Source organism: Macrobrachium nipponense, chromosome 21 (assembly GCF_015104395.2).
Source record: "Macrobrachium nipponense isolate FS-2020 chromosome 21, ASM1510439v2, whole genome shotgun sequence".
Lineage (NCBI taxonomy): Eukaryota > Metazoa > Arthropoda > Malacostraca > Decapoda > Palaemonidae > Macrobrachium > Macrobrachium nipponense.
Window position 1 is genome coordinate 52,347,341 of NC_087212.1, and position 12,500 is coordinate 52,359,840.

The window sequence follows — 12,500 nt, forward strand, 5'->3', positions numbered from 1 at the left end:
TATCAGTTGTTTCAGATAAAGTAAACTCCATTGATTTGATCCTCTCTCTCTCTCTCTCTCTCTCTCTCTCTCTCTCTCTCTCTCTCTCTCTCTCTCTCCAGTGGAAGATGCATATTAAAAGCCTCATTTAGCGTAATAAGCAAATTTATTTGTAGCAAGCAGCCGCAGTCAGATGTTCAAAACAGCATATGCTCTAAAAACTTTGATTCAGCTAGAAAACTCAATTTATTTTTTTCTTTCTTTCTTTTGAGATATTGCTCCCAGTCCGCCTCTTTTTTATCCTCATTGCTGTTTCAGGTGGGAAGTCTGATCACTTGTGAATCCTGACTGATTTACTGCCGGACCCTTAGCACGGAGCATGACTTGGATGTTTGATATGGAAGTCGTTAAGTTTTGGGTTACAAGTTCGGGTCAAGGCTTTCTCTTTCGGACATAGGCCGAATATAAGGTTAGTTGTTTGCCATGGTAACAGTTGTTTATATAAGCCCATAAAGTCCCCGTGTCACTATAAATGAAATACAAATAACTAATTGTTTTAAGCTAAACGTTATGGAAGATTATTGGTTGCTTTCAGCAGTTTCGTTTCTTTTTGATATCTTTTTAAGAACATTGGAAAATATTTTGCAGTGTGGCAGAGAGAACAGGTATGCAGTTATTCCGCAATAAGGTTGTATTCTAAAATCCGTGTTATAGACACCCAGTTAATGAGCATGTTCCGTGTTATGGAAAGTTATATTTGTGAAGCGGCTCTCTTTTTTCATAGCTTAAGAAGATAAGGTAACGGGACCAAAAATTATATATATATATATATATATTATATATATATATATATATATATATATATATGTGTATATATATACATATATATATATATATATATATATATAATATATATATATATACGTGTGTATATATACAAATTATATACATATATATATATATATATATATATATATATATATATATATATATATATATATATATATATACTGGTTGTTTCGAAACTAGAGCCCCCCTCCTCAGAACATATGGAAAGTTATGAAGTTTTCTGCTATAGCCTATCTCCAAGTACATTATCTTAAGTTTCTATTAAGCTATTTTTAGTTTTACATTTGTTGTACTTTCAGACTGAGTGACGGAGTTAGACACAGCCATGGCTAACGACTCTGAGGAAATCAGATGGATTGACCGAATCTGGGCTATAACCTTCAGGGAGGCCAGGGATGCTGGCGCATCCTTCATTTCACGTTCCTGAATAGCTAAATACATTAAAAGAGAGGAATCCTTTGTGAAAAGAAAAAGGAACAAAAATCCATGACTGTCATCGTGAAAAGAGTGAGAATCATGGAAGGCCTGAAGTCCTTTCGCATGAGTCAAAAGACATCATAGCTGAGGCAGTGGGTAGACCAAGAAAGTCTTTACGTAAATTGGCGCTTGAACTAGAAACAAAAAGGGGAAGGAAGAGAAGCTATAGTGCTGTATATCGTGAGTTGAAAAAATCTGGTATCAAGCCATTTCATGTTATCATCAAGCCTAACATCACACAGCAACAGAGAGTGTTTTGTGGCTCATTACTTAAAGATTGGGATGAACCTGACTTTCTCCATGTTGCTGCATCAGATGAATTCTTCAGTTACACAGTCAGGAAGCCAAATCATAAAAATGACATCATTTGGGTTGGAAAGTTGGATGATATCAGCGATGACGTGTACTATCGCCAAGTTGTGAAATTTCCTGAATGTTTGGGAATTTTTGTCTGTTTCACAGCCAAACAGTTAATGGCGATCATCAGAAAAAAGGACAGTCATGGAATGGTGAATACTTCAGAGAAAATGTGCTTACTGGTGGAGTATTTCCTTTCCTCAAAGATCCCGTAAATGTGTTATCTGTTGAAGAAGTCACATTTTTGCATGATAAGGCTCCACTTTTCAAGGTTCTTCAGACACAGGAGCTGCTTTGAAACAGTGGTGTCGATTTGTTCTCGTCAAGTGAATTTCCAGGTAGCACCCCTGACCTTAATGTGTGTGAAAACATTGGTAGTATCTTAAAGGATTGTGTTGAAGTGCGCAAAGTGAACTATGATGGTATACCAAGCCTCGACAACCTGCGAAGAGAGGTGACCGAAGTGCTCAGGGAAATGGAGTTTGAGTCTCAGCTTTTTTACGATTTGTTGAAATCATACCCCTCAAGAATGCAGGCTGTGGTACAGGCAGACGGAGGCCACACAAAATATTAAATACTCAGAGAGAAACTTAAATAAATACCTGTTCTGAATTGCTTTTGTTTTTGTCCATATTAATTTTAGTTTATGCTGAAGAGAGGGGAGGCGCTCTAATTTCGAAGAACACCTCTATATATAATATATATATATAATATATATATATATATATATATATATAATATATATATATATATATATATATATATATACTATATATATATATATATATATATTTGTATAGTTGTCCACAAAGAAATTATGCTTCTAGGAGTTACGACAGTCCGACTCCTTTTATTGCATTATTATTGCTTCGTTCCTAACTTTATTTTAACGCCATTGGTAGAATGGTAATAAATGAATACTTATTTCTATCGTTGTTCTCCTGACTCAACTATAGATCACCATTCAGTCTCGATATTTCGTGCACTAAACTCCAGTGAATGTCCCCAATTATAATTTTGCAATATTGTCGACCGAAACGTGAACCCTGCTCCGTTACCAGCAACAGAGGGTTTATATTTACTGTAAAAGTGCTGGATATAAATCCATGACAAACTATTGAAATCTTAATGATGTAATCAATCGAAGGGATTAATTCTTCATCTCTACATTTTTAGAGCAGCGACTACTGCACAAAAAGGAAACTATGGTGTCTTCTGACTTCAAGAAGTAAGTTCGAGGAAAATATAGTCTGTTGGTAATAGGTTTTGATGCTGTATCTGGGACCTATATGGGAACGCATTTTTCTTGTGTCCAGTTTCAGTTCAATTTTTTTTTTTTTTTTTTTTTGAGGAGTTATATAACAAACCGGAAGGTTAAGTAATTGAATTTTTAAACCAGGCTTTTGACGCAATAACTTCCCAAATAGGTAGTGGTATTTTTTCTCAATGGACAAAAAGAGATCCGTGATTCAGTATGGACTAATTAAAAAAAAAATGTCGACGTAAAAATCGTGAAGCAATGCACCTGATTTGTGTTCGAAACTGAATTATAAAATCTGTTTTATTTACGTTTTGCGCCATGATTTCATTCGGCTGATCACATTTCCAAATCTGTGAGTCAACGTATTTTTGTTAATCACAGAAATATATATATATATATATATATATATATATATATATATATATATATATATATATATATATAATAGTATAATAGTGTGTGTGTGTGTGTGCGCACGCGTGTGCATGTGTACGTTTAGAATCTACTGGACACTTTTAATAGATACTTATGTAATTGTAATAGCCACAGTGCATATATGTGTATATATATATATATATATATATATATATATATATATATATATATATATATACATATATATATATATATATATATATATATATATATATCATACATATATATATATATATATATATATATATATATATATATATATATATATATATATATATATATATATATATATATATATATATATATATATATATATATATATATATATATATATATATACACATATATATATATATTATATACATATATATATACATATATATATACATATATATATATATATATATATATATATATATATATATATAATATATATATAATATATATATATATATATATAATGTTTGCGCATAGTTTCGTCGTTGCTCATTTCCATATGCAGGTAGGGTCAAATAATAACATTTTACGAAAGATCTTTCGTAAAATGTTAATATTTGACCCTACCTGCATATGGAAATGAGCAACGACGAAACTACGTGCAAACATTATATATATATATATATATATATATATATATATATATATATATATATATATATATATATATATATATATATTGAAGGAGAAAGCAAATGTGTCAGTGAATTGTAAAACTTCAGCTTTCTTTGCTTAGAGACAAGAGAGGGCCTAGCGACAAGTCTTCCTCGAAGGCTTGCTGAAATACAAGAATTGAATTGATCATTATGCATTGTGAGGCTGGAGAAGCTCAGGGTTGCTATGTGATTTTTAAGGTGGTTCCGGATATGTGCATGTGTTTGTGCATGTAATGATGGGTCCAACCGCCCGACACTGGGGAGAAAGGACACACACTCCTGAGATAAGCAATAAGGACGGTTTGGAGGACTCGGAGTCAAGAAAGCCCATCGAAAGATGGGTTCATGGCATTATACTAGAGAATGGGATTCCCTAAAAGACTCAACTATTTAAATGTAGAACCTAATAATTTCAAAGGTTTGGGAGTGATTACTTAGTCTAATTCAGGTGAATAGAATGACAATTTACAGTTTTTTGTGGGTCAGACTTAGTTCTTAATGGTACGTCTTTTAATCACTTTGTTCCATATCATGTTCAGCTAGTTTGGGAAATAAAAAGCATATTTTTGTATTTACTAGAATTCATTAGCCTAGCTATATCCTAGCTTGATATCGCTTGTAGAGAGATAGTCATCAACTCTAGGTAAGAGAGTTGTCACTTGTTTTATTTTTGATTAACCAGTGCCGATTGGTCCAGTATGCTTGGCAATAGATGGTGGCAGCGATTAAAAAGCTTTTTATAGGCTGCAGCTACGCTTCCTACAGTTGTCTCTTGTTTCATTTTTGCTTAACCAGTTCTGATTGGTCAAATATGCTCGGCAATAGGTGGTGGCAGCGATTAAAAAGCTTTTTATAGGCTGTAGGTACGCTTCCGAAGAGACTATAGCTAGTTAGGCATATATTTTTGGGTGGGAAATTATGTCACAGGCAACTCGGGGTTTCTTTGCTGAGTTATGGGTTTTAGGGTGTCTCTCTCTACGTTAGGGTCAGTGTAGTTAGCTGTGCTTTGTGAAAACTCGTGTTCTGATGTTTTGGGAATCAAAGTCTAATTTTTTGGCATATTAAAGTGTTTACCGGGTGTGGTGTACATTTGCAATGGATATACAAGTTTGGGTTCTGTTCATATGAATATGTGAGTGTAATTTTGTTGTTTCCTTTTCTTTTTTTTCTCTTTTTTTCAAAGTGTATTTTTGTTTTGATGTCTATCGAGATTCGACGGACATTGGGGAGTTTTTGTAATAACAAGGGCGAGGATTTTTTGGTTATTGTGAGTTACGCCCTAGAGAGAGAGAGAGAGAGAGAGAGAGAGAGAGAGAGAGAGAGAGAGAGAGAGAAAGGCTAGTATCTGAGTGAGAAAGAAGTAGAGAGAGAGAAGGTCGGTTGCTAAGCGCCTGGGAGAGAGAGAGAGAGAGAGAGAGAGAATGGTTTGCAGAATGAAGGTCTTTCGCTCCTAACTTTTTTTTTTTATCTCCCTGTTTTTGTGTGTGTTTGTGTGTTGCTCCCGGTGTTACCTTGTACTGTATATAACAGCTGTTTATGGGGTGATTTACTGGGTGCAGTGCATGTTTTTTTTTTTTTTTTTTATCTTTTATTGGGGGAGTTGTTTGTATTAATTTTTCTGGATTGTGATTTGTGTGTATATAAATACATTACTGTTATTGAGGTCGTGAAATATCATAAAGCATAAAAGCTTTTGTAAAGATAGAAAAATGGCAGATGCAAGTGGTATGACGACTCTGCTTCATCACATTATGAATGTTAGTGCGTGCGTAAGTCCATTTTGTGGGATTGTAGATGGAGTTCTTTCGCAGCCAATACAAATCTTTATGGAAGGTGTGAATAATTATTTGAGCGCAAAAAAGATAACAGATGGTGTAGAGGCATTAAGAGAGGCGAAAGCTTTGTTAGATTTCAATAAGGGTGATCTCTTCTATTGTTGCAGGAGTTTTCAATTTGCAAAATGTCGAACCCTGGCTGATTTGCAAGCATTTTTAAGAGCAGCTTATGGCTCAAAGGAACAAGGGAATATGGTGAGAGATCTCCGAGCGCTATATAAGATACAGAAAGGCACAACTAGCCTCATATAACATAGTTCAAAACTTTTTGACTCAGTAGCAGAATGGATAGAAAAATTGAAAAGATCTAAATGAGTTCCAGGAGGTAGTGTCTCACTTGACAATTTACATAAACTGATCCATTTTGCAATGCTCTTGCATGATGTACCGGATGCAATAGTGGATAGTTTTGATGAAAATTTTGAACCTACATCAGACGAAGAATTAATTTATGCCCAAATTGAGAAACATATGTATAAATGTCCCATTTTTTAATGGGACAGGCCCGAGAAATAAGGTGCAAAAAGACAGAATTTTCTTCTCCCCGTTTTTGTTCAAAAGTTTAATATAACAAAAGATTGCTCGATCAAAGGCAACAGCAGTTGCGTTGCTTCAATTGTAATAAACCAGGGCATCCAAAGAAAATGTGTAGTGTTAAATATTGTGGAATGTGTAAAAGTGCGGATCACTGTTGGCAATCTTGTCCGTCTCAGATACGGAAAGATGCGAGGCCTACACCTCAAAGTTCTGGGAGTTATAATATGAGAACTTCCCAGGCATGTCATTTAAGAGGGCAAAGGGATCAGCGAAATTTTTGGAAGGCAGGTCAACAAAAAGGGTACAGGTGATTAGTACGTGCCATTGTGGTCTCGTGGGTGACGCCCCAGAGCCCAGGCCTATAGTTTACGCAACAGTGGAGGATGTTGATATCCCAGTATTTATAGATACTGGCGCTAGCGTGAACTTGATAGATCACAATTTGTATCAATCCATGTCCTCCCATTACCCTTTGAAACCCTCAACAGAGACGGTGTGTGATGTGCAAGCCCATAGATTAAACACCCTGGGTTGTGTTCAAATACAGTTTACTCTCGGTGACAGAGTATTAATAGAACCATTTTTGGTTATAAAAGGGATTGCGTTGGGCAACAGACTTTTGCTGGGTCATCCTGCATGTAGGAGACACAAGATTTCGATCCATGCAGGTGTTAATGGGATAACAGTTGGAATACCTGGTGTTTTTCTTCTTTATGAGGACGTGATTAGAACTGAGGAAATGGAGATTATTGAAAAAGGGGATGTGTTTGGCGATGCCAATGATGATGATACTGAGGTTATGGGGAGTGGGTAATATTAAAACCCACACTGGTGATACGGGGAATAACTGTGGTGAGGCTATGCGGCATATTGGAGTTCACGGTGATAACAATTTTGGTGAATGTGGTAATGGTATTATGGGTGGTGATACTGATACTAATATTGATGTTATTTCTGATTCTAACAATGGGGTGGATGTAATGAGAACCAAGGGTGGTGATGTTTATGGGATTGTGGAAAGGAGAGGTACTAACCACAAATATAGAGGTGTTTTATCAGAGGATATTGTGTTAATGCCAGGATCAAAGACTATGGTAAAAGTCAAATTGGGGGAAGTGAGAAAACCCGCGGATTTGTGTGTTATTGAAAACAGCGAGAAGCTAAGAAGGTTTATCAGCATGGCATCAGTGAACAGTGTATAAGAAAATGGGGTTACATGGTTAGAATTATTAAACTGTTAGGATACAGTTAGGAAATACCAAAAGAATACATATGTATTGGATCTCCAAGACTGGAGTAGTGGTAGTGGTTCAGTGGCTATCATAGAGGGGAAACCTGAGTTTTCAGAGGCAGAAATGCAATCAAGGAAACGAATATTTAGAGAACATTTAGCTAATGTGGATTATAGTGAGCATGTTGAAGCGATAAGCGAGCTCTTGGCAGAATTTGGGGATACAGTAACCTTACAAGGTGATAATTTAGGATTGACTAATGTGTTAGAGCATAAGGTAAATTTGGAGAGTTGCACAAAACCTATTTGTATTCCTGCATACCACATTCCTTTCAAAATCAGAAAACAGGTAGAGAAAGAGGTCAATAAATGGGAGGAAGAAGGAATCATTAGGCCTAATGTGTCTCCATACAACTTTCCCTTGTTAGCAGTGCCTAAGAAGGACGGTTCTGTCTGTGTATGCGTCGATTTTAGACATTTCAATTGAAAGACAATCCCTGACCGTTATCCAGTCGCGTGCATACTAGATCTTTTTGTTGAAATCGGGGGACATAATATTTATAGTTCAATTGATTTGGCACAGGGTTTTCTACAGGTCCCTCTTACTGAAAGTAGCAAGGAATATACGGCTTTTTCAGTGCCCAAGGGACACTATGAATTTACACGAATGCCGTTTGGTTTATCAGGCAGTCTGTTGACTTTTACCAGGTTGGTTTAATACATTTTTACACGGGTTATTGGGTAAAAATGTTTTTATATATATGGATGATATTTTAGTAGCAACAGACACGATCGCGCAACATCTGGAAGTGCTTACAGAAGTACTTAGGAGGCTTAGATTAGCAGGGTTGAAAATTAAGCTAGCTAAGTGTTCATTCTTGAAAAAGCAAAACACATATCTAGGCCATGTCATATCTCAGGAAGGGGTTAGAGTAAATGACGATAAAGTCAAAGGAATAGCGGATTTTCGCACCCCGAGATCAAAGAAAGAGATTAAGTCATTTCTGGGTATTGCCAGTTTCTTTAGGAGATTTGTGAAAGGGTTTTCTAATATAGCAGCTCCCCTAACAGATATATTGCTGGAAGACTTTCAATTTCAATGGGGGGAACCCCAGTCGGAGAGTTTTCAAAAGCTGAAAGACACGTTAATAAATCCCCCTGTTCTGAAGTTTCCAGATTTTAGCAAACCATTCCCATTAGTGACCGATGCCAGCCAGGAGGGTATAGGTGCTTGCCTTATGCAAAAGTTTGATGGGAAATTCCATCCTATAGCCTTTTATAGCAGGAAGTTCAGGACAAAGGGCAGCAACGAGAGATCAATGACTACCATAGATAAAGAAGCCTTTGCAATAGTGTCAAGCTTGGTTCATTTTAAAATGCTACTGATGGGGAATAATGTATAAGTCCTAACAGACCACAAGCCATTATTAGATTTTTTTAATAAACCCTGTCGCCTAAAAGAGCTCCATGGTTTCTAACTATCAGAGATTTTGATGCAAAGCTCAAATATATAGAAGGAAAATTAAATGTAGTTGCGGATGCCGTTAGTAGAAGATTTTATGAAACGTAAGGATTTCAAGTTGCGCAAGTCACTAGCGAGTCTATACAATGGGATATGGATCTCATAGAGCAAAGGCAAGATGAAGAGGAGATTCTGGCAGACGCAAAAGCGTTTCTTAGAGGGGAATTAGTCAGAAAACATTATAAGTTGCCTTTTTCGGGTTTGGAGTTAGAAGGCAATCTATTGGTTAGGAAAATTAAATATAAATTGAGAACTAGTGAAAGTAAAGGAGATACGACACAGATCGTAATTCCGAAAGTCCTAATTCCAGTGGTTTTGGATATAGTACATTGCAGGTTCGGTAGTCCACACTTGGTGATAGAAAAAAACATATAATGAGGTTCGTGCTAAATATATTTGGAAAAACATGGGCAAAGATGTGGAAAATTTTGTGAAAAACTGTACAGTATGTAATGCATGCAAACCTGCAAGGGCAACTTCATGCAAATTAGGGTCATATCCAATACCAAGTAGACCTTTCCAGAGAATACATATGGATATCCTGGGAAATTTTTGTGAGTCCAGATATGCGAATAAGTACTTGTTAGTAATAATTGATGAACTTAAAAGGATAGTAGAAATTTTCCCACTTAAGCATAAAACGGCTGAAGAAGTAGCTATAGCATTTTTCAATGGTAACATTTGCGGATATGGCTCACCCGAGGTTCTATTGACCGACAATGGCTGAGAATTTGTGAACAAAAATTTGGAATGTTTAGCGGAAGTCATGGGGATACAGAAAGTAACAATTATTCCATACAGACCAGAAGCCAGTGGGTTGTGTGAACGAGGAAACAGGAAAGTGCTCGAAGCTCTCAGGAGGACTGTAGATGGTAATGATAATAATTGGGACAGATATATTGATATTGTTAGACATAGTATTTACACTATGTTTAGTGATTCCATTAAAATGTCTCCATTTGAAGCTTTGTTTGGTTGCCCAGCACAAGGCACATTTGACCTGTTAACCATACCTCATCATGGGGAGGATTCGATTGAATCATTGATATCTACAGTGAGAGAGAGACATACTTGTCTCAGCCGTAATCTTGAAGCTGCGACCAGAGAGATGGTAGAGAGAAGTAATCGTAAAACCTCTGGTCCCTAGATCAATGTTGGAGACAAGGTATTTTTAAAAATCAACATGAGAAGCGAGCTGAATTACAAATTAGGCCCGAAATTTGAAGGTCCTTTGAGGGGTCCTTGAGGAAAAGATTGGAAACAGATTTGTAGTCTTAGAAGAAAAAACAGGTCGGCCTAAATTAACAAATATATCAAAACTGAAAAGAGTTGGTTTTGGTAATTAATATAATGTCGCGCAGTTGCATTTTTTGTCTGGTTTTTGCAAATTGATGGTGAAATGTGTTCAATGTTTTTTTTTTCTCTTTCATTTCTTCTACTATTTTTTTCTTATTATGCTTAAACTGCAGCATTTTGGTGAAAGATTCAGAGGTCAATATTTTTTGTAGAAAGTTGGTTTGAAAATATGGCGAATTTCTGTTAAAGCTGAGAAACGTGATGACAAACACGTGATAATTCCTGTATGTATGGGGTTTTGGGGCTGAATTTTTGCGTTTTTTTTTGTGGGGGGGATGGCGGATTTTTTGGGGCTAAGTTTTTTTTTGGCTATAATCTTTTGTGGTGGTTTTTCTTTTGATTACATTTTTTTGGGTGATAATCTGAGCTTTTACGAGCCGAGAGGGGGTTATTGGGGTTTTATGGGTTTCGGTGAAGAGGTATTTTTATTTCACCAGTGGTTATAATGGGTGGATTGCGGTATATAATGGGTGGTTTTCTGTGATTTATATTCCGACGAGGTGGTTATGTGGTTTTATATACTTTTGCTAGTATCATGGGTGAGTTATGTTTTCAAGGACAATTTTAGGGTACCTTTGGTGATATCCTAGGTGTAATTTTGTGACATATGGTTATATAGTGTTAGTATAGAATTTTTGGGGCTATTTGGAGAATAATGATTTCTGAGGTTGCAAGTCTGATTAGACAAATCTATAGTGCGATTCGAGCACTTGAAAGTGCTGGATTATATATGTTCTTTCTTCTCTGTACATTTTGTAATGGGGGAGGTCGATTTTTTTTACTTGATGTAAATATCATCTTAGAGAATTAGATAACTGACAGTTTTTTCTTTTTTTGGTCTTGTTCTTGTCAGATGCTGAGTGAGATATTGCTTAATCATCGCCTTGGGATTGATGGCGCTTGCGAAGACAAAAGGTACGTCTGGGTCCTGGAGTGCTTATTGAGGAAGACCACCTAGTATGCTTAATCATCGCCTTGGGATTGATGGCGCTTGCGAAGACAAAAGGTACGTCTGGGTCCTGGAGTGCTTATTGAGGAAGACCACCTAGTATGGTTGTCATCTGATAAAGTAACACTAAGCATTGAATTCGAGAGACTGGGTTCAGCCAGATTTGAACTTGAGGAATCGCGTAGCAAAGTTGAAGGACTAATGAACACGTTAAACGAAGTTGAGACTACAAGAAATTTGTCCGGATCACTGGGTCGACTTTTAGCAGAAATATAAATTACTGCAAACAGGGTGCAAGGCAAGATTGCAGAAACGCTCACTTGGGTCCCAGAGGTAAAGCCAGCCGGGGGGAGGGACCCGTCTAAGAGACAGAAAAGGGCAGTGAAGCTGTTGGCGGCCAGGGGTATAGCTATAGTAGCCATAGCCGGAATAGCAATAACGAGTTTGGTGAAGGTCTGGAAGTCAGAGGCAGAACTGGCCGAACATGGGAGAGCTCTGAATTATCTAGGAGGGAGGAATGAGAAATTAGAAAACGGATTCAATAAGTTGAGGAAATCGAGGAACACATTACATGCAACAGTAAAAGGGATCCGGGAAGACCTAGATATCACCATTACGTTTTTCACTATACATACTACACTAGTGAATGTTGAAAGAGAAGCAGAGTCTTTGCTAAGTGAAATTGAAATTAAAAGCCAGGTAGAAGCAGTTATAGCAGCTTCATGAGGGAAAATTTCAAGGGAAATGTTGCCGTTAGGAACTTTAGAGTCAACCTTAAAAGACGCAGCATACGAATGGGGATCAAATATTTTTACGGGTGATTTGCTTTATAGATACTATGGGATTTTAATGGTACGACTATCATATAAGGGGTTACTTGTTGATATACCAGTTAGTGATAAAAAACCGTTTCATAGCTATATATTTAGACCATTTCCTAGTACTTTCAAGGGGTCAGTAGTGGTTTGGACAGGGGTAGAGGTTATGTATGTAGTAGGTGAAGAATTCCAGTCCTCGGCAGTTGACTATAAAGTAGGGTGTGTGTTAGTTTATGATAGA

At 36.5% G+C, this 12,500-nt stretch overlaps 2 protein-coding genes across 2 annotated transcripts in view; one reads left to right on the forward strand and one right to left on the reverse strand.

The window, feature by feature from the left end:
• Window positions 1-11,451, forward strand: part of LOC135198034 (uncharacterized) — a 560,205-nt gene extending 548,754 nt beyond the window's left edge. The window contains exons 5-6 of the mRNA XM_064225396.1: window positions 298-448; window positions 11,346-11,451. Coding sequence (XP_064081466.1) covers window positions 298-320 — 23 coding nt within the window. The 3' untranslated portion in view covers window positions 321-448; window positions 11,346-11,451. The remainder of the gene's footprint in view (window positions 1-297; window positions 449-11,345) is intronic.
• LOC135198033 (glutamate receptor 1-like) overlaps window positions 1-12,500 on the reverse strand; it is a 454,877-nt gene that overhangs the window by 69,477 nt on the left and 372,900 nt on the right. The window lies entirely within an intron of this gene.